The 21235-nt window shown below is 44.1% G+C and overlaps 1 protein-coding gene and 1 long non-coding RNA gene across 21 annotated transcripts in view; one reads left to right on the top strand and one right to left on the bottom strand.

Annotated features, from left to right (window-relative positions):
• The window catches only part of DCDC1 (doublecortin domain containing 1), a 474105-nt gene that overhangs the window by 275915 nt on the left and 176955 nt on the right, over nucleotides 1-21235 (top strand). For 19 of the 20 annotated variants that reach the window (XR_008312997.1, XR_008312998.1, XM_053283046.1 and 16 more), the window contains 2 exons: nucleotides 1420-1545; nucleotides 11211-11316. Coding sequence is in view for 18 of the 20 variants with exons in the window: in XM_053283046.1 (XP_053139021.1) it covers nucleotides 1420-1545; nucleotides 11211-11316 (232 nt within the window). In the remaining 2 variants the exon portion in view is untranslated. The remainder of the gene's footprint in view (nucleotides 1-1419; nucleotides 1546-11210; nucleotides 11317-21235) is intronic. The other variant, XM_053283052.1, reaches the window with a different exon arrangement.
• LOC128339336 (uncharacterized) lies at nucleotides 721-19596 on the bottom strand. Its single transcript, XR_008313002.1, has 5 exons — nucleotides 19419-19596; nucleotides 17684-17730; nucleotides 8358-8449; nucleotides 6771-6849; nucleotides 721-1589 (listed from the first exon to the last, which is right to left on the bottom strand). It is a non-coding gene; the product is annotated as an uncharacterized LOC128339336 (long non-coding RNA).

The raw sequence follows: 21235 nt of genomic DNA, 5'->3' as shown, positions 1-21235 counted from the left end.
TGGCTCCCTTTGGCAAGCCCGCTTAAATGCCCCCCTTAAATGAGGTTAGCAGAGTGTGCACTCCACTAACCTCATTTTTCTGACGGTGTGCCAAGTAGCCGCGAGGGACACACTCATCGAGGGGGGAGGGCTACCTCAGGAATGCACTGCACACTCGTGTGGTGCATTACTGGGACTCTGGGGGCAGGATGAGGCACGGCAGCATTTCCCTTTTCCTGGCCCCCGGAACTGCCAGGCGAGGTGTGGCTGGACAGCAGGAGAGCCGCTGCTTATCTGCACTGCTGATCTGCCCGCACAAGGAGCCCCCTTGGATCATCTGTGGGGAAGGGAAGGTAAACCCTCCTTCCTCACAGTTAAGCCTAGCAGCTCTCCTCACTGATCATGAGGAGAGCTTCAGTGGCTACTAGTCCGAAGGTTATAGGCCATCTCCAGCCTAAGAGGCAAGATGACTCTAAATACCAGTTGTAGGGAGCAACATAGGCTCAGTTAGGGATTTCAGTTGTGCTAGGCTTAAAGGCCCTATTTCAGCCAGCTGCTTCCAGGGACAAGAACTCCTTTTCCCTGTTTCTAAGGGAGCCTGAGAGGCAAGTCTTTTTCAAAGGAGTATTCTATAAGAGATTATAGTTCTCAAATGATCTCTTAGTATTGTTTTATATTATTTAATGACTCACTAATTCATTGATATATTTTGCAAGAGCTTTTTTACTATACATTTAGAGCATGCTTGTGTTGGTGGAAAACTAAAAGTTAGAGTTGCATTGAATCTTATCTGACACATCTGACCCTCACAGATTCTACCACACGCTCTGCTCAGCCTGTCTGTGCTGCAATGAATGGTGGTGTGAGGCTGAGGAGGTAAGTAGGATCTGTAGCGTTGCAGGAGTGATACTGAAACAGAATTCTCCTACCAAGCTTTCTGCTTCCGAAAGGAAGAATTCTTATTTTCTGTCTTTAGCTCTGTCATTCACAGCATATGTGGGAACATGCCCGTAGTTATTCTTCGCTTAACTTGCAATTGAATTTGTTCTTTTGTAGATGATCACATGGAAGCTGATTATAGTTCTGTTTCTTTGTTTCTCAACCATTCTGCTTGGAGATGAGCCAGTATTTCAGGAATAATTCAATTTCCTTGCTGTCCATAACTTATAAGTTAATAAAGTTGACAAGCTAGCTGTGGTGAGAATTAATTCCCAAGGTGAAAATACCTGAACTGCAACAAGGCACTCGCTGCTAGATACTAATTTTCTTACCAGCAAACAGAATTCTGTATAGATTTGAATGTCTCATTCCTGAATTCATTCTTAACAACTTCATTTCTTATGTTCACTACTTTATATACAAATAATTACTGGTTTTGCAACTGTTTGATCTCTCCCCCGCCCCCCAAATGTCATATTTGATGATGTTTCCATTTTTCAGGTCTCCTTTAAATCCTGTTCTGAGTTTGACCTTTGATAGAGTGACTGCAGCTGAAAAAGATGGCATCACCATTATTTATAAAACACTTCTGGATCCCACTGTTGATTTGCTGCCTGGATCTGACAAGTACATTAATTCCTGCTTTATATTAGTTCTTTGAAGCACTAAGCCTAAAATGAGAGAGAGAGAGAGAGAGAGAGAGAGAGATTAAAATGTTGACATTTTTTAAAATTGTCACTATAAATATAAGGAAATTGTTATGTGAATCATATCAGTTCATAATAGTAACTTCTTCAATAGTAACTTCTTCAACTCAGCACAGCTCCAGCCTCCATTAAAAAATAGGAATGATTTAGATATGAGGCTATGGCATTCTCCCTTTAATTGTGGTTAATTTGAATGAGCAATGAGTTTTTAGGGCAGCTCTTCAAGAAGCACACAAGACCCTTGCAGCTTACATAACTGGTTACACTGGTCTTTTTACCTGTATCCATAGTTCTGTGGTTTTTCAGTGCATTTTAAATATATTGCATTCACAACTTTGTTTCAAGTTTCTTTGTAGTCCATTTTGATTTCATGAAATAGTTCCAGGAGCAGGACCAATGCTTATATGTTTTTAAACATAAATGTTTATTATATGCAAACTGCAGTGTAAGTGGTTTTGGTCTAAATGATTGGAATATATATTTTTTTTAATTCAACTTCCTGCTCACATAACCCTTCTTCAAGATGTTTAATCAATCAGAATATAGTTATGATAGGCTGAAATTGAGGTTTTTAAAGGAGCCAGGTCTTCACTAGGGAAGCAGTACCTAAGCTCTGCTGGAGAGCCATTTTGTGGTGGTTTTCAATAGGCCTGAAACATTTTGGAGGCCATTATGGAAGCCTACGAAACATTTTGGCCACCAGGGCCGTTTTGTATTTTCGTGGCAGGGGTGCTCCCTTAAGGACGGGGGAGGGTGCACTTACCGCTCCCGCAGCATTTCCCCTGCCGGCTCTCTGTTGTATCAAGACCCCTTGGAGAGGCAGCATACCTCCTTGCCACCCTGTTGCCATCCTTGGCTGGAAGTGGCCGGAAGTACTGGGTGCGCGTGCACTTGTCGCTTGCCCATTACTTCTGGCCACTTCCAGCCAAGGACGGCAACGGGGCAAGGTACGCTGCTGCCCCGGGGGACCTTGATAAAACAGAGCGCAAGCTGGGGAAATGCGGCGGGAGGGGTAAGTGCACCCTCCCCTGCCATTAAGGGAGCATCCCTGCTGCCTCCGGAATGGTTCTGGGCACATCCCTACAATACAAGATTAAATTCTGGAAGTCATTCACTGAGATTGAAGATAATGAGACAGCTATGCTGAACATTTAATAACAAAGATCAAGGCTTAGGTTGCCTTTTCAAATAATGAATGTCTATTCCTACATAAATCTATACAGTTATAATACAGCCTACTGCTGAATATTTGCAGCAGAACAAAATGTACCTTTAACTGGTAGAATGTTAGTCATTACGATGGTGGGAGTGCAGGCAACAGGGGTTGCCAAACATTGTAGGGCTCCCATCTCTATGCTTGCTGTAGACAGACATTCATTGCCCCTAAATGGGGCCACTGCATGGAAGTCCTGTTAGTGAGAACCTGGCTACCCAGTTTCAGGGACAGCAGACAGATTTTGCCCCCACCACAATAGTGACTTCAAGTGCAGTGATGTATTCACCCCACCCCTCCATAGGAGTGACTCACTTATATGAGATAAAAATGAAAGTAGTGAAGGTGCCAAACTTTCCTCTAAAGAACTCAATAGGATTCATTGATAGGCCAATTTGTTCAGGGCTGTCCTTAGAGAGCCCTGGCAGGTTGTGGGGCCTGGGGAGAATCAGCCAGTGTGGGGCCCCCTGCCAGTTAATTCTAATTACGGATAAAAGAGTGGGGTCCAGGGCAGTCACCCTGCTTATCATGCCCTTAGGACAGCCCTGAATCTGTTAGCCCCCCTTTAGGTTCCATTTCTTGGTGACCTGACAGTGTAACAAAGAGACAGGATCAAGGAAAAGGTTTTTATGTATATGGTTTGAGATCTGTTAGGGATGACATTTAATACCATTATCCTTTTGCTGCTCAGGAAAAGTTATAAAGACCAGCAGTTGACTATCGTCTAGACCAATGAAGGCCATTCTAGTGCTAGACTACTGCAATTTAGAGATGGCAATGCCTCTTTCAACCCTTCATCATCCTACTATGTGTCAGATTTGTAAGGAACTATAAACTTGAGAGCTATTCAGAGTGCATCAATTCCCCTTTTCTAAAAGCCACAAAACCCTAGGTCTGGGAAAGCTGATGTATTCTCAGAGATTATCACCCAATACAGTTTATCATCACTGTTTGGAAGTTAGATTATTGCACTAGATCTCATAGTTTAATATCATACTGAAAAGTTGTAGCTATAATTATCTCTCTCTCCATCCTTACTATAAGGAAGTATGCTATGGCAGGGGGAAACTCACAATGCTGGAGGTGATATACTTGGTGGCTACATTCAGAGAAGCCTGATGTGGACCACATAGTGCTTGTCCTGACACTGCGTGCTCCCCAAGAAGCATGGGCTGTATAAGAGTGCAAATAGGTTTTGAAGCTTCTCTACACCCTGAAAGTGCTCTATTAGAAAGGAATAGGGATGTGCACGAACTGGTCCAGAGGCCATGATAGAGGCCTCCCAACCGGTTTGAACGTGGCCTGCTCTGGTGCTGGCGGGGGGTGGTTTTTTAAGGGCAGGGGGTTGCACTTACCCTCCTGCCGCTTTCCCCCCACTGGCGCTCAGTTTTTTGGAAATGATTTTGGGGTGGCAACGTTCCTCCCTGCCGCCCCTGCCGCCGTCGTTTGCCGGAAAGACCGCTCCACATCAGATAAAGTTCTTCAATTCTCTCTTTTTGAGTTCTTCTAAAACCATAGACTTAACCAAAGACAGAACGCTGTTGCCGTCGGGTCTACCACAGCTTGACGTTGGACTGTGATACAGGCCTCAAAGTTGACGGTCACCTTTGGTATCAGCTCTTCAACATCGACATCTTTGACATCGAAAAAGACACCACAAGTAGTGATGTGCACGGTCCGGAGAAGTCCGGACCGGTACCAAAGGGGGGCCTTGTTTTTAGGGCGGGGAGGGCTTGCTTAGCCCTCCCGCCTCCTTGCCCCCGCCAGCGCCCGTATTTCCTAGTATAGGGGCGCTGGAAACCAGCCGCCCCCCCCCGCCGCCGCCGCGGCGAAATAACTCCCCAAGCCAGCCCTCCCTCCCTCCCAGCTAGCTGGCCGCCCGCCTGCCCTCCCGCCGGCTCGCTCACCGTTCACCATATAGAAAACGAGAGGAGCTCTGGCACAGAGCTCCTCTCGTTTAGAAGGCCTCCCGCAGAATGGTGTTTTGCGCGCGCGCACATGCGCGCGCCGCAAAGCACACCGTTCGCCGGAGGCCCGGTCTACCCGCCGGGAAAGGGCCAGGTAGACCGGGCCTCCGATCACTGGGTAGACCGGGCCTCCGGCGATCGGAGGCCCGGTCTACCCGCCGGGAAAGGGCCAGGTAGACCGGGCCTCCGATCGCTGGGTAGACCGGGCCTCTGGCGATCGGAGGCCCGGTCTACTCGGCCCTTTCCTGGCGGGTAGACCGAGCCTCCGGCGAACGGCGTGCTTTGCGGCGCGCGCATGTGCGCGCGCGCAAAACACCATTCTGCGGGAGGCCTTCTAAACGAGAGGAGCTCTGTGCCGGAGCTCCTCTCGTTTTCTATACGGTGAACGGTGAGCAAGCCGGCGGGAGGGCGGGCGGGCGGCCAGCTAGCTGGGAGGGAGGGAGGGCTGGCTTGGGGAGTTCTTTCGCCGCGGCGGCGGCGGCGGGGGGGGGGCAGCTGTTTCCAGCGCCCCTATACTAGGAAATACGGGCACTGGCGGGGGCAAGGAGGCGGAAGGGCTAAGCAAGCCCTCCCGCCCTTAAGGGCATACCCCCCATCCGGACCCGAACCAGGCAGGGCCGGACCGGTCCGGCAGTTCGGCCATTCTTTGGAATGGCCGCCGGACCGGTTCGGGCACACCACTAACCACAAGAGCCTCTTGATGCCAACCACCCTTTGACACTGACGTGGTTGACGTCGAGGGCTTGATCTCTGTCTCCAGCTCTGACATCAATTCATTCTTCAGCTCCTTCGACACCTACTGATCAACGTCAGGAAGCACCATCAATGCCGAAGACTCTGGCCCCACTGTTCCCGACTGCAATGTCGACGCTGCGTATGCCAGTGTTGTCGGCATCGAGGCAGGTCTCCCCTCGGTGTCAGATGCCGATGCTGACATTCAACACCGACGAAGAGGATTCAGACAGAGCTGCCTGTTTGGATCCTTCTGTTGCACGCACATTACAATCTATTCTAGACTCATCCTCCAGCATGCCTTCTACAGCCACATTCAAGGGTTTTCGCCCAACAACTGCTGATGAAGGACAGCTGTGCATGGCTACACCAACAGGGTCTGCTACTACTCATTTGGTTGACAAGTCACTGTCTTATGCCTTGTCTGCTGCCCATGTGGAGGATCCTTCTGCTTGGCACTCCTGTGGTTTCTCACATACTTTGACTGCGGGATCAATGCTCGCAATGGCTGCTATGGGGGTCTCCTCTCCTGGCTTGCCATATGATTTTCAGGAGGGGAGACAATGGAAGTTGGTTCCTTCAAAGTCCTACCACCTCCTTACTTCTTTGGCACAGGTTCAGTTGGTGAACACCCTGGCAAGTAGAGATACTCCTGCTTTGCCAAGCAGGCCTGTTGAGCAAACTTCTGTAGCTACGCAGACCATGGCTTCGTTACCTGTGCCTCTGGTGTCAACGGCGACACACCCTCACCGCCACCAAAACCTCCATGCTTGGCTGTGGAGAATCAAACGTGGTCACCGCTTCCACCACCTTGAAGTCTACTATTGAGACTAAAATACATATTCCACACTCTCCAGCTGGGTCACCATCGGATCATCATGGCTCCTCTGATTTCGATTGGATCTAGAAGATCCGGACAATTTGACAGATCCTCCTACTGATGTGCCTCCTTCTACATATGTCTCCCCTAATGAAGAAATGAAAGCCTACCATAAACATGTTAGGGAAATGGCAGAGGCTTTGGGTTTAGACCTGAAATCTGAGCTAACCACTATAGATGATCCCATCTACAACTTTATGGTGAAGTCTCAGTCATCTCAGCCTGTGGTTTTTCCTGTTCTCCTGGTTATCTCCAGGGCAGCAAAGTGTGTGTGGGAAGTCATTCATACATCGACCCCAACCTCCAGACATTTAGAGAGCTTATATCGCATCCAAGAGAAGGATAATACCTACCTGCTAAAACACCTTGCTCTTAACTCAGTGGTCATTGACTGCGCCACTTCAATGAAATTTGGACGCCATCACATGACTTCTGCAGACAAAGAAGGGAGAAAGTTGGATCTTTTAGGGAGAAAGATCTACTCCATGTCATGGCTGTCGGTTAAAATAGTGAATTATTCGGCCTGCACAGCTAATTATAATCATGGCCTGTGGGAAGCTCTTCAAGGTGACTTAGACATCCTGTCACCTGAGGAGTTTAAAAAGAAATACCAACAAACTTTGGATAAATCAGCTGCGCTTACTTGGCAACAGTTGATCATGGCAAAGCATCTGGCCGAGTCAGAGTCTCGTTCCATGACCACTGCAGTCTCACTATGGACATGCATGACTTCACTCCACTATTCTACAGAGCGATATGAAAGAAAAAATTAAGGGTTTACCTTTTGATGTTAAGGGCCTCTTCAATGAGGCAACTGACTCCACTATGAAGTAATTTAAAAAGTCGAAGTGTACTGCAAAAACTTTTACCACCTCAGCTTCAAACTCTTTCTATGCATCACAACATCACTCTTACTCAAGACAGAAACCCGTGTTCAGACAACAGGAGAGCCATGATTAAAAAAACAAAACCCCCCAATATAATCCTAATCATAAATGCTCCTATCAAGGAAAAGACAAAATTGCTTAATCTCAGCATACAAAACAGGCGGAACCTCAAAAACATCTTTGAGGAACAGGACCACCCACCGTCACGTCCACACTTCTCACCTTTCCCACCACCAGGGGGATTAACATATTGGCAGGCAAGCAGAAACACCAGCTTCGCAATCCCATCTCTTCTGCCAGCACACGAATCCATCAGGCTGGCATGCCATGCCCCTGCATGGCACTGCATAACATTGGACTGCTGGGTCCTGAAGATAATGTCTTTGGGATATGCCATAGAATTCAGAATGACCCCAAACTTTTCAGGGATGAAGTTCACTCAACTGTCCCAGTCTTTGCAAAAGGAAGTGAAGGAGTTGTTAGAAAAGTGTGCTGTCACCCCTGTGTGATGGACGCACAGGCAGGAGGATTATTACTCCTGTTATTTCCAAATCCCAAAGAGGGATGGCGGGATACTCCCAATCATGGATCTGCCACCTGAACAAGTTTGTCTGTGTAAGAAAATTTTGCATGATAGCATTGCAAGAGATCCTAACACTTCTTTATCAAGAGAATTGGCTTGCAATGCTGGGTCTGAAAGACGCGTATTTTCATATTGGCATAAGAGATCAACACAGAAAATATCTGAGATTTACCATAGAACAAGTGTACCAATACAAAGTCTTATTCCACCGCCCCAAGAGTATTCACCAAATGCATGGCCATAGTGGTGGCCCATCTGAGGATGCAGGGTATAGCAATCTACCTATATTTGGACAATTGGCTCCTGACATCCAAAGACCAAGGAGAGTTACGTTCTCAGGCATTGTATATTTTAAATATCCTCCAAGATTTTGGGATCCAAGTCAATTGGAAGAAATCTCATTTAGAACCATTACGTGTCATCAGCTACATTGGCGATCTTGAACACAGAAACCAGGAGAGTGTACTTACCCAAAGAGCATCAGGGATCTGATGCACGAATTCCAACAACATCCTTCTCAGCTGGCTCAACTCATTCAATGTCTCTTGGGTCTCATGGCATCCTGCAACACAGTAGTGCTTTACGTACAGTTGAAGATGTGCAAACTACAACTTTGATTTCTGTCAGTTTTCCACCCAAATGTGGACAGCCAACACAAGTATCTGGAAATTCCATAACAGATACTTCGCTCCCTTACCTAGTGGTTGAACTTCCAGAATCTTTTAGAAGGGCTTCTGTTTTGGACTCTGACTCCGTCAATATGGAGTCAACCCAACTCTGCTGGGTTGGGGTGCCCACTGTGAGAACCATAAAATTCAAGGAAAGTTGAGCCCACAATCAACTCAGTTTCATATCAGCTTTCTGGAACTGCTGGCTGTCTTCCAAGTAATGAAAGCTTTCATGCCACTTCTGCAAGGCAAGGTTGTGCAGGTGCAGTTAGACAATACCACTGCCCTGGCTTACACAACTGACAGGGGGGAACAGTGTCATGAACTCTTTGTGCCCTCAGCCTGCAACTGTTGCACTGGTGCAGCAGACATCAGGTTTACCCATTAAGCATCCACATAAAAGGCCTGGACAACGTCCTAGCAGATGATCTGAGTTGCATGTTTGCACAACAGCAGCACCACGAGTGGGAGATCAAGATGGAGTATATTGCCCGATTCTTCAGCAACTGGATATGTCCAATAAACCTATTTGCACCTTGGGAAAACACGAAGTGCACTCATTTTTGCTCAAGGGCTGGTCATGACCTGCAATTCTTGGGAGATGCCCTCCAGATTGACTGGACTCAGGAGATCCCGTACATGTTCCCACCTCACCCATTGCTCAATTGTATGGTAATGTGTCTTTTGAGTGCTCCAACATGATGCATTCTAGTGACTCCATGGTGGCCAAGGCAACCATGGTTGCCACAGGTACTCAGACTATTAGGAAACCAGTACCAGAGACAGCCACAAGAGCTAGATCTTCTGACACAAGACAATGGTCACGTCCTGCATCCAGACATACTCACACTCCTTCTAACGGCATGACAAATCAGCTTCTGAATAAGATTCTACTCAACTGAAGGAAGCCTACCACCAGACGTAACTACTTTGGCAAATGGCTGTGTTTTAAAACCTATTCCAGAGCACATGGTTTTCAGCCTAAGCAAGCTACCACTAAGGATGTACTCCTCTACTTGACTACCTTAAAATCGCAAGGTTTGGCTAATGTGTCCCTAAAAGTACATTTGGCGGAACTCTCTTCCAAACATCCGGGCTGTGATGGCAAGACTTTTTTCTCACCTGGATAGTAGATCTTTCTTTAAGGGCCTCATGAATGTATATCCACCTATTCGTACTCCTCTGGAACCATGGAGCATATCCTTGGTTCTCTCAGCAATGAGAGAACCCATTTGAGTGGGTACTACTTCCATAAAACTAGTAACTTTAAAAACGGCCTTCTTACTTACTATAACTGAGGCAAAGTGTGTTAGTGAACTTACAGCTTTGAAGATTGATTCACCATACACCAGGATCTATCCAGATAAAGTACTAATGTGTATGGACCTCAACTTTATGCCTAAGGTAGTGTCTGACTTCCACCTTAACCAAGATATTGTTCTCCATACATTCTTCAGGTACCTGTCTACACCTTTAGAACATGCCCAACTACTCTTTGGATGTGTGCGGAATGCTTTTATATTACCTGGACTGTACTAAGAACTTTAGGTCCATCAAGCACCTTTTTGTAGCTTACAAGAACTCTGCTTGGGGCTCCTGCATTTCCAGTCAAAGAATGTGCAGATTGCTGGTTTAACTCATTATGCTGAACTACAAGTCACAGAATGTGAAACCACCTGAAGCAATCAAGGCCCACTTTACCCATGCCTATGCTTCATCAGCTGCACACTTATCAGGAGTAACCTTTGCAGACGTCTGTAAAGCAGTTACTAGGTCCACTGAGTTACTTTTCATCAAGCATTGCACCATAGACGTGCTCTCTGCTGCCGAGGCGAGCTTCAGGAGAAGCATTTTAAAGTGGGTGTTGCAATAGCTACTACTATGCCCTCCTCCATTGGGAGCTAGCTAAACACCCAATTCTTATGGCTCTTGGTGGATCTCGACCTAGATAAACAGCTTGTTCACCTGTAACTTATGACCTGGTAGATATCTGTCAACATCCATAAGACTTTCTCGAACCACCCCTCTGCAGTAGTGTTCCCCTATGTGCGTTTTGATTGTGCATGCAATTGTCTTCCAATGATGAACTCACCTGATATGGATGATTGTCCTCCATGGTGGTCATCCAAGAACTAAGGAACATGGTGCCAGCCCACCTTTAAATGGCACGCTGTGGGCGTGGAGGCGGGACTTGGTCACCATAACAAGCTGCGGCATTCTACCGTGAGGGTCCTGCACAAGTTCAGTACCCATTCTTATGGATGTCAACGGATCTCTACCAGATCATAAGTTACAGGTGAGCAACCTGTTTTTTCCAATATTTGTACTGATGCTATTGAAAAGAAAGTGATAAGTAGACATAGTGGCTGACATTCAGTTAAACACTGTGCTGGCACTACAGAAAGAGGGTGATTTTCACCAATCTCTCCTTCCCTCTGAAGTTCACTGTGCCTCCCAATCTCTGAGAGTCACATGATTCTCATGGACATATTTTTGGAAGGCACACTGGACTTCAGAGACAAGGGAAGATTAGCAAAAATCATACCTCCCTCATACCACCAGCACAGCATTAGTCTGGATATAAGCCATTATATTTAGAAATAATATTAAAAGAATTCCCTCATAACAATCACTTTTAACTCTGCTTATTTCCAGTTGGCAAGTTCCTCCTGAATTTCCAGACAACTTCCAGTTCACAAGCCATCTAGAACATTCTAACTTGGAAACTGTGGATGCAGACAACCTTTTCATACAATATAAGGTAAGCTGTGGACTTACATTGTTTTTATTCATAAGACCTCAAAAGTAAATTTTGGAAGGGCGGTATATAAATCAAATCAAATAAATAAATCATTCCATTCTGATCCAGTTGCAGTCACACTGCAAAATAAATGGTATTTTTGCATGACAACTTGCTCCAGAATGTGCATCCTGTTGAAGGTAATGCAATGCAGTATCCACATAGGGATGCACAATCAGTTTATGCTTATTTGGTCTAGGAAATGATGTGCAAGTCTTATTTAGCTGGATTTGGGGTATGTATGTTAAAGTATTAATGTTTGCTATTTACTTCCCTTTGGAATAAGTACCTTTTTAAATAAATGTGTAAGTAGTCTCATGGCAGCTACTTTCTTGAGGATTTGTCTTATGGTGCTTTTGCCATTGATCGTGGATGGATGAGAATTTCATGTTAAGGACTTGCGACTGGCTCCACCAACATAGTTGGTGGGCCTTTAGTAGTGCTGTGGAATTAACCCACAGAAAAGTGCCTCCCACAGCACTACTGTAATATTCAAAGGGTACCCAACTTTACTCACAGTGTTGTAAGTGCTATACTTAATATTAGGCAACTACTCATTTTGCTGCTGCAGTTGTTTTAGGGGGCAACATTAAACTAAGGGTAAATCCCCCAAAGCTCTATGGATCAGCTTAATGAAAATAATTTGAGATATATGTCAAATGAATGTCATATTTCCATTCTTTCACTATAATTTTGTATAAAAATATAGATCAGTAGCTGTCAAAACTAGATAGATATGAATATCTTTATTCATATATGTTTAATTACTATACTTAACAAACATGATGTTTCAACATAATTGTCTAATTGGGAAATAACCTAAATAATTTTTCCAATAATTTTAACGGAATATCATTTTTAAAAAATTCATTCATTCAGCTTCCACAAAACATTCAGAACATATTTTCCCCTCCACACCCCTCCAAAATACTCTGCAAACATTCAGGACAATTTGTTATGAGGTGGCTAACAAATAAAGTAGTAGTAGTTGTTTTATTATGTCTGAATCAGTACAGTTTTTAACAACGTAAGGACAAACCATGAGAGCAAATTTAAATTTTAAGACAATATAATAGCTTACTCAGGTTGCAGTATGGTTTATTTAATAAGCAATGTGCTTTTAAATAACTATATATTTAATTCTCTTAAACGTACCTGTCGCTAATCCTATGTGTGGCAGCTCTCGTGAGAATTCGTGAGCAAGCTGCCGATTAGGGACAGGAGGAGAAGCGATACATCAGGTCGGCCAGCCACAGAGGAGAAGCAGCAACTGGTCAGGAGACCAGCCAGCCGTGCAGGGGAAGCGGCGGCCGCCAGACCAGCCGCCTGCGCAGGGGAAGCGGAGGAGAAATGCTGCTGCCAGGCCGGCAAGCAGCCGGTGAGGAGAAGCAACCTGGCCGCCGAGGGAGAACAAGCTGGCGAGGGAGAACAAAATGGGGCTGGGGAAAAGAAGGAAATGGGGCTGAAGAGGGGGGTGGAGAAAGAAATAAAGATGGGTGAGGAGAGACAGGGCGAATTAGGGGCACAGATGCTCTGCGCCAGGTCAGCTAGTGGTTATATATTAGCACTGTGAATGCAGTATGCCTTTGCTGCTTGGGATAGGCATACTTCAGACAAAGTAACCTTTGAAATCTTTTTCATCATAGTGAGGAAAAATAAATCATTACTCCTAATTCTTGCTGAAGAAAAATACAAAATTAAAAGTTAAATGGAGACAAGATATAAATAACGTAAACATTAGAATTACAGTTTTGATTCCCATTGTATTAGTTGGGCTTCTAAATCTGACAATATACTTAGAGGGCCCATCAACTGCATATCTAGGTGTTGAACACTTCATTGTGACTAGTAATTTAATATCTTTAAGAACAACTTTTTAAAAGCTAAATTCATGACAGGGGAGACAGATACCAACAGTATTTTCTATATTTCCTAATAAAATAAAATACAGCTCACTGAGGTGTACAAGGTGCTAAGAGGATTACATCCTAAAAAGGCAAAAGTCTCAGATTCTGAATGCTCACGGATTAAGATTCTTCTTGGGTATAGATAGTAAAGCTCAGCTCCTGACTGTTATTTTAAATCTTTTATTGACAGGCAAAACCTTTCCAACAGAGTCAAATATGTGACATATAATCCACATTTGTAAATCTGGGGTAACCCAGAAAATTACAGCTTGTTGCTTTTTTTTTATATCACTGTTGAGAAAGGTAGGCCATGTATCAGTGACCTGGGATAGATTGCTGGTATTTTGTTTTTATAAAGACACTGTTGGAAGCGATAACCTTGTGGATATAGCTCATTTCTATATACAATTAGTTTCTTAATAAGAACAAAGTAAAATTGGAGAGCACATGTTAGAAGATTACTGTATTGGAGCAGTAAAAATATTTAATAATGCAAATGTGTTTGTATCTTCAAATTCCATCAACAACATTATTGTGAGTTCTCTATATCCCACGGTTTGTACATAGTGGCTAAATCAATGTGCACTTCAGTGGCTGAATTGATGTTCACTTGCATAAAATTTACCATTTAACAGAGACGCAGCACAGTAATTTTACTGACTTGGGCTTCTGGTATAATCCTATGAAATGTTGCACTGAGGCAACGTCACTTAGGAGCAACCTATGCCCCTCTTTGGTAAGGTTTCAGTGTAGGACAACAGTTGCAGGACTAACTACCTTTTTGCAATGTAATAGTTAAAGCTGATTCATAGAATCGGGTATCCTATTTCTTGTAGGGCTTATTACTATGTCTCTCTGGAATATCAGAGATTTGAGCTTGCTTATAGGTTGATGGTGGGGGACTACTTAAAATAAATAATGCATACTGTTCCTTGCAACCTCCGTGCAGCAAAGGCACACACATGGCTGGCACACATGTGCGCTGGCAATGTTCATGCTGACTCCACATGGAGGCTGCAGGGAACAGTGCTGCAGTTGCACAGAGCCTTTTGGAGAGTGGGCACTGCCACTGGAAAAGAAGTGGGCGGGGGTGTGTGAACAGATGAGCAGGTAAGGAGGTGCTTACCTGCTTTTAAAGGGAACCACTCCCCACCCCACCAAACCGGTTTGAATGTTGGCACCCAAGCCAGTTTGGTGCTTCCCAGAAGAGGTGCCAAACCACCTCATGAGGCCGATACCAAAGCTCCACTTTTGCTTCCACTCATACCTACCATTCTGAAAGTTGTTAAGCAAGTGTTAGAAGGGAAAAGGATACATGTTCGCCCATGGCAAGGCACCTGGACAACCTGTATAGCACCCAGCCATTACTCTGTTCGTTCTTATTCAAGCATCCTGCCCCCAACTCTGTAGTTGTGGAAATGTCTCAAACCAGAGCTTGTCAGAAGCCTCTGTCTATTCCAGTGGACCAGCATGGTCACAAATTGGACATTATTGGGAAAAGAAATTACTCAGTGGTGGCCTTGCAACTTCGTATCGCCAACTACCAAGCCTATATGGCTCGCTACACTCATATGCTGTTTGAGAAGCTATCTCCATTTCTTCAGCAACTTTCACAATCTGACCAAAAGGATGCTGCTTCTAACATTCTCAGTGAAGGTCAAAAGATTACAAAACAACTACTTCACTCCTCACACCATACAGCTTACTGTGCCTCTCGCACCCTCGCTATCTCAATAGAAATGCATGGCTTAAGTTCACCTCCTTGACCCTTGAGTAGGGTTGCCATATTTTGGCTTTCCAAATCTGGGTGCCTAATTTGCATATTATGTAAATTGGCTGGAGAATAATCTTTGGGCAGAATAGTGACTGCATGTTTTGCTCCATAGCTCCGCTTCTACAAGGGCTAGAGCTTAGCTTTTTTAAAAAAGAAAGCAAGCTGAAACCTGGAAGAATCTGGGTGGACTAAGCAAGCTGGGTGAGATGCTTGAAGTGTGGGTGAAACCCAGAATTCTGGGGGACATGGCAACTCTATCTCTGAGACAAAATTGAGGACCTGCCTTTCAATGGTGAACATCTGTTTGGGGGAAAAATGGATGACACTCTCAAGTCCTAGTCTGACACTCTAACTAACCACTACACCTCACTGGCTCTTACTATGAATCAATGTGATACAGTCAATTTGGACAGCAGATTCTAGATGCAACACTGTTTTCCAGGCTGTGTTTCCAGGCTCTGTTCCCTGTGTGTCACTAAAACTGATGAGCTTCAGTTCTCAGACCATTGGATTGGGTGTCTTTTTAACTTTTGCATCACAATACAAGGCTGTGAAACAAACTGCCAATTAATTACTTCATTACATTTTTTATTGGCCAAGCAAAGTGAGGCCTTTGGTTTAACTCGCTCGCATTCTTCTTCTAAGTTCATTTGTGTGGAGAACTGGGGTGCAAGCCCCTGTTTGATAAGGCCTTCACACACCCAGATTACTCCCTTTGAGTTTCTGCTACCACCATCAACCATTTCCAGGAGGTTTGGCTACCTTTGTGTCTCACTGAAACCCCCATTCCCCAAAAACAAGGTAGGGGATATTCAGTTGTGTAAGCCTGTTCCAGCGTATTGCAGTTTTATGGGGGGAAGTTTTTTTAAAAAAACGTTTATTTAAGTTTAAAATAAAGCAACAGAATGTACAGGCATATAAAGATGGAGAGAGAAACAGTACAAAAACCCAAAGGATAGTGGTTTTTTAATCTGGGGTTTATCTGAGGCAATTGTCTTGAAGTTGCAGAAGGTAGTTCAGAATCTAATTCTAAGCATGGCTATGGCCCCTTGCCAGGAACAAATTAAAATGGTTTCCCTGGCAAGGCTCATCAAAGCCTCCAAGTCTTTCTCTTAGAAGGGAAACTCCCTGAGAAGGATGAGAAACAAATTTTCAGAAACTGGAGGCTTCTGAAATGACCTCCTCCCTCAGTTTGAAAATCCTCAGGTCATCACAAGTCAAGCCCAAGCCCCTCCAAATTTTGTTTCAGCAAATAAAGGCTTGGCACCACCTCTCTTCCCCCTCCTCATACTTTCTCAAATTCATCTTTATGAGGAAGAAAGAAAAATGGCATCCAAAACTAAAGCTGAGGGCTCTCCTAAGCTGTTTCTACATTTCTGACGTGAACTCTGGTAACTGTCATCTTTTATTCCTTCTGACACATTGACCATGAATAAAAATCTGCAGTTCTCAGAACTGGAAGGTCTGAGGCTGGATCTTTACAAGCTGTGGAGAATTCTTGGAATTGGACCGAGGGCTGTTCTAAGCTGTTTCTCACTCAGAAATGCAAAAAGCCTACTTGGAGCTTGATGTTGACATCTCTGGGAAATGTAATTTCTCCTGAGTCATTGACCAGGAAGAATTTAAAAAGAAAAGAAAAAATGAGCAGCATCCAGACATTAGTCATCCTGATGAAGCATCACTGAAATCAATGAGACAAGTTCATCATGACCAACTTAAGTCTCATTAATTTCAATGGGACTTGATCATGGCTAATGTTCTGGATGCTGCTCAACAACTGTAGTTCTCAGTTGCAGGGTCTGAGAATGCTCAAAAGCTTTTGTGGCAGAAATATGGAAACTGAGGAACAATGTTAGCCACATGTCTCACTGCTGTTTTATCTGATCTCCCCCCACCAATGCAAATTGGTAAATTTGAGGAAGGAGGGAACAGAGAAACTGGGAGACTGGCAATAGTGAAGAAATTCCTTTGGGCTGGGCCTTTCCCATGCTTTGAAAATTTCTTCAAAAAAACCTAACTTCTTCCAGAAGTGTTCAAAAAGCTTGGAAAGACCTAGCCCACTCCAAAGCAAGATGTATAATTTTCACTGATCACAGTACTCTATCTGTAAGTGCATATAAATCTAGTGGTTCCAGAATTCTACAGAGGCTCTACACATGAGCAGTGTGTAGAGATGAAAGGGGGTTAGTGAGGAGAGCCCTCCCTGGGTGGCCGGATTGGCCACCTAGATGATTACCAGATCTGTCACGGAGCCGGTTGGGGCAGGGGGATTCGAGAGCTTCCTGGCCCCCGGATGTCCTATAAGGCACCTTGCAGGTGCATGGTGCCTTTGGGGGAGCCTACTGGTTAGGATGCTACTTGTGAGTTGGTGCGGTGTGGAGCTGTGCTTCATTGACACACGATTATTTAACCTGCATTTAGGTGCTCCTCTACCCCAAACCTGGGTTAAGCATCAGACCACTTAAGAGGGCTTGTCACCGAGAACCATGCAGCTCCCGTTGGGTCTCACAACTAGCCGAAACTGGGCTGGGCTTCCTTAGCCAGGTTTCGGCTGGTCGTGAGAATAGCCTTATAGTGTTGTTTAAAAGTTGAGAATGATAATCAAAAGGTGTATCTGAACTGGGTAAGGTAGAGCATTGTCACTTACAGCATAAGCTCGGCTCATCTCTCAGTGCCATATTATAGGATGTGTGCCTGTGAACAACCAAATATAAAGAAAAGAAAGTTAATACCATTATTGCTTATATCTGTTACTCCACTGCTCCACACTGTGGGAACTTTCATTTCATCTGAAGCTGGGTTAGAGGGATGCAATGTACTTCTTTATCTGATGTTTTTAGATAATATCCAGCATTACATCTCTTGAAGAACAGCATGACATTAGTGCTGGGTGCCAACCTGAAATGAATACAAAGGGGCCAATGTTTCTTCCCCACTGCAGCACAAAATCAAATGTGATAAGATTAAAGCCAGTGGTATTGCTAAGAGGGCACAAGGACTTACAGCAGGAGTTACACACATCATAATGATATATCTCTCTAATTCCAACTATAACAATCTTCCACACAGTTGTGTTGCCTCTGATAGTAACTTCGAATGGAGAGGGCAAGTACGTGTATTGCTTTAAGCCCTTCAGCCTTTAGTGGGGGATTAGTAGAACATTAGTTCCATTGTACCAGAACGGTGGGAATTCTCTTCTAAGAACTGCTGCAGCTGGCTAACAGGTAATATCACTCCGAGCATCTTTTTGGTTAGCTATGCCTTTGCTCCACAACTATGTCTTTGATAGTCTTCTGAATATATGATGCCAAGATGATCACCAGCCCAGATAATATAGGGTTTAGATGGTTCAAAGGAAGTCATATAAAGTAGCTCAGTATCAGTAATCCTTACCACAACTTTGTAAGGCAGTTCAGTATCCCGATATTGCAGATGGATAGTTTAGGCTGAGAGATAGTGGCTTGCCTAAGGCAACCTAGTGGATCAATGGCTAAGGTGAGAGCTGAACTGGGAAATTCCTAGTCCACACTATACTATGCCAACTCTCTAAACTGTTTTCTCTTCTCCCTCTTCCTTGTTGAAGGGAGACCAGAATATTTGTACGCTTTCTTTTCCTATTTATTTGCAAGTCAGATAACTTAACCACTCTTAGTTTGATTCCTATGGGCAGAAACTAGGGACAGAAGCTGAATTGTGCATCTTTGGATTAAACATTCATTGGGTATGCTATATTTTTAGCACATCTTTACTTGTAGTAGGATGTGTGCATTCTTAATTTAATGAAGACTAAAAGCCATTAAGTGGTGCAGCGGGGAAATGCTTGACTAACAAGCAGAAGGTTGCCGGTTCGAAATCCCCGCTGGTACTATATTGGGCAGAAGCGATAAAGGAAGATGCTGAAAGGCATCATCTCATACTGCATGGGAGGAGGCAATGCTAAACTCCTCCTGTATTCTACCAAAGAAAACCACAGGGCTCTGTGGGCGCCAGGAGTCAAAATCGACTTGACAGCACACTTTACCTTTACAAACCATTCACCACTCTGCCAAAATTAATTGCTTAATACTTACTATTCACTTCCATTTGGCCAAGTTGGCTTAGGTACTAATACCATAGTTAGAATGCAACAAACAAAAGTAAACAAGAAAAAAAATGATTCCTATAGGTTTCCCATAGATACTTGTAATGCATATTGAGCATAGGATACTGTGCTCTTCCTGTGAGTAGGAAGAACTCATTTAAATAAATATTTTTAAAGACTGTGCAGTTTTCTAGAACCCTACCCAAAGATTTGGCTAACCAAACTAATCTGGCTGTTAAGGAAACCCTCCCAACTTCCTTTAAAAAAAAAAAAAAAAAAGCCTAACAGTCAGTACCTGTACCTGTCTATTTGGAGGTAAATCCTATTGTTCAGTTACTTCCAGGTAAGTTGCATTGTGTTCAGTGGCACTCCCATGTTGCACTGAGTGACTGAGAAAGAGGAAAGGAATCTCTCTGAGATAGCCAGAATCCTTTCTTAGTTAATTAAGCACATCTGCAGAGTACCTGCACAGCTATGCTTAATTAACGAAACAAAGGATTCTAGCTAGATATTTCTACTCGGCTCTCTTTTGATCCACTCAGTGCTACTTGGAAGGATTGCCTCCTAGTTGATATGCATAAGATCTGACTGTGAGACAACTGGCAGGGGGGGTTATTAAAAATTTACTTTGGTTTATTATCCACCACTCTGTGAAGCACAGAAGCAAAGGAATGGCAATCTGAATCTGTGCTTTCGGAGAAGAAGAAAAAACCCCTCTTGTGTTTCAGTTCCTCTGTAACTCCACAGCACCCTAGCTTTTGTTCTCTAAGTTTGCAAAGGTGAAGTTTTGCAGAGCAGAGCTGCACTCCAGAAGGGGAAAAATTCCAAATGTCAGTCTAGAAGTCTGCCGGCACTTCTGTAGCAATGTAACTAAATAACTAGTACCAACAAAAATCACAGCCCCCAGAACAGGACTTCCTGTTCTGGGCATTTAAAGCCTTCCCCACCAGTTCTCTTTGACACCTGAAGCTTGGATTACTGGATTCCTGCAGGGTCATGGATAGCATTCTGATGAAGTCTAGGCAGAGGACAGGAACTGATGGGTTTGTTGCTCAGTGTTAGTGAGTACAAAAATCCTATTCACATGATGTACTGGGAATAAGTGATATTGAACTAAGAATTATAATAATTATAATTATGATTAATCATTAATAATAAATAAGTAAAATTTATTTGTTAGCTACTACAGAACAAATTGTTCTCCGGGCAGCTCACAACACAACATTAAAACATGACATAAGAACAGATAACACATTAAATCATAACAGACCAAAAGGGAAAAAAGACAATACAAAATACAATACAAGCAATTAAAAAAGCTCTTATAAAATCAGTTAAAAATCAAATTTGAAAATCAAAATTTAAAAGGACTGAGTGAACAAAAAGGTCTTTACCTGGCGCTTAAAAGAACAAAGTGATGAAGCCAGGTGAACCTCACTGGGGAGGCTATTCCCCAGTGCACCCTTTTCGGGATGCAACCACCGAAAAGGTTCTCTCCCTAGTAGCCACCCACCTCACCCCGTTTGGCAGGAAACTTGGAGGAGGGCCTCAGAAGATCTTAAAGTCTGGGTTTGTTCATATGGGGCAAGGCACTCTCTCGGGTTACCCAGTACCAAGCCATTTAGGGCTTTGAATGTTAAAACCAGCACTTTGAATTGGGCCCGGAAATGGACTGGGAGTCAGTGCAGCTGACAAAGCACTGGAGTAATATGCTCAAAACATCCAGTCCAAGTTAATAATCTTGCAGCCCTATTTTTGTACCAGCTGCAATTTCCAGACCATGTTCTAAGGCAGCCCCACATACAATGCATTGCAGTAATCTAAGCGAGAAGTTACCAGAGCATGAGTTACTGTGGCCAAGCTATCTCTGTCCAGGTAAGGTTGCTGTTGGTGTATCAGGCAAAGCCGATAAAATTTCCAAGCCACAGAGGCCACTTGAGCCTCTAGTGATAGTGCTGGATCATTCAGCACCCTGAAACTGCAAACCAGGTCTTTCAGGGGGAGTGCAACCCCATCTAGAATGGCTGAACATCATTCACCTGGGCAGAGGAACCACCAACCAGTACTTCTGTCTTGTCTGGATTGAGTCTCAGTTTGTTCACTTTCATCCAGTCCATT

The sequence above is a fragment of the Hemicordylus capensis genome, chromosome 1 (genome assembly GCF_027244095.1).
Source record: "Hemicordylus capensis ecotype Gifberg chromosome 1, rHemCap1.1.pri, whole genome shotgun sequence".
NCBI classification, from domain to species: domain Eukaryota; kingdom Metazoa; phylum Chordata; class Lepidosauria; order Squamata; family Cordylidae; genus Hemicordylus; species Hemicordylus capensis.
This window is presented reverse-complemented; position numbering and strand designations above follow the sequence as displayed.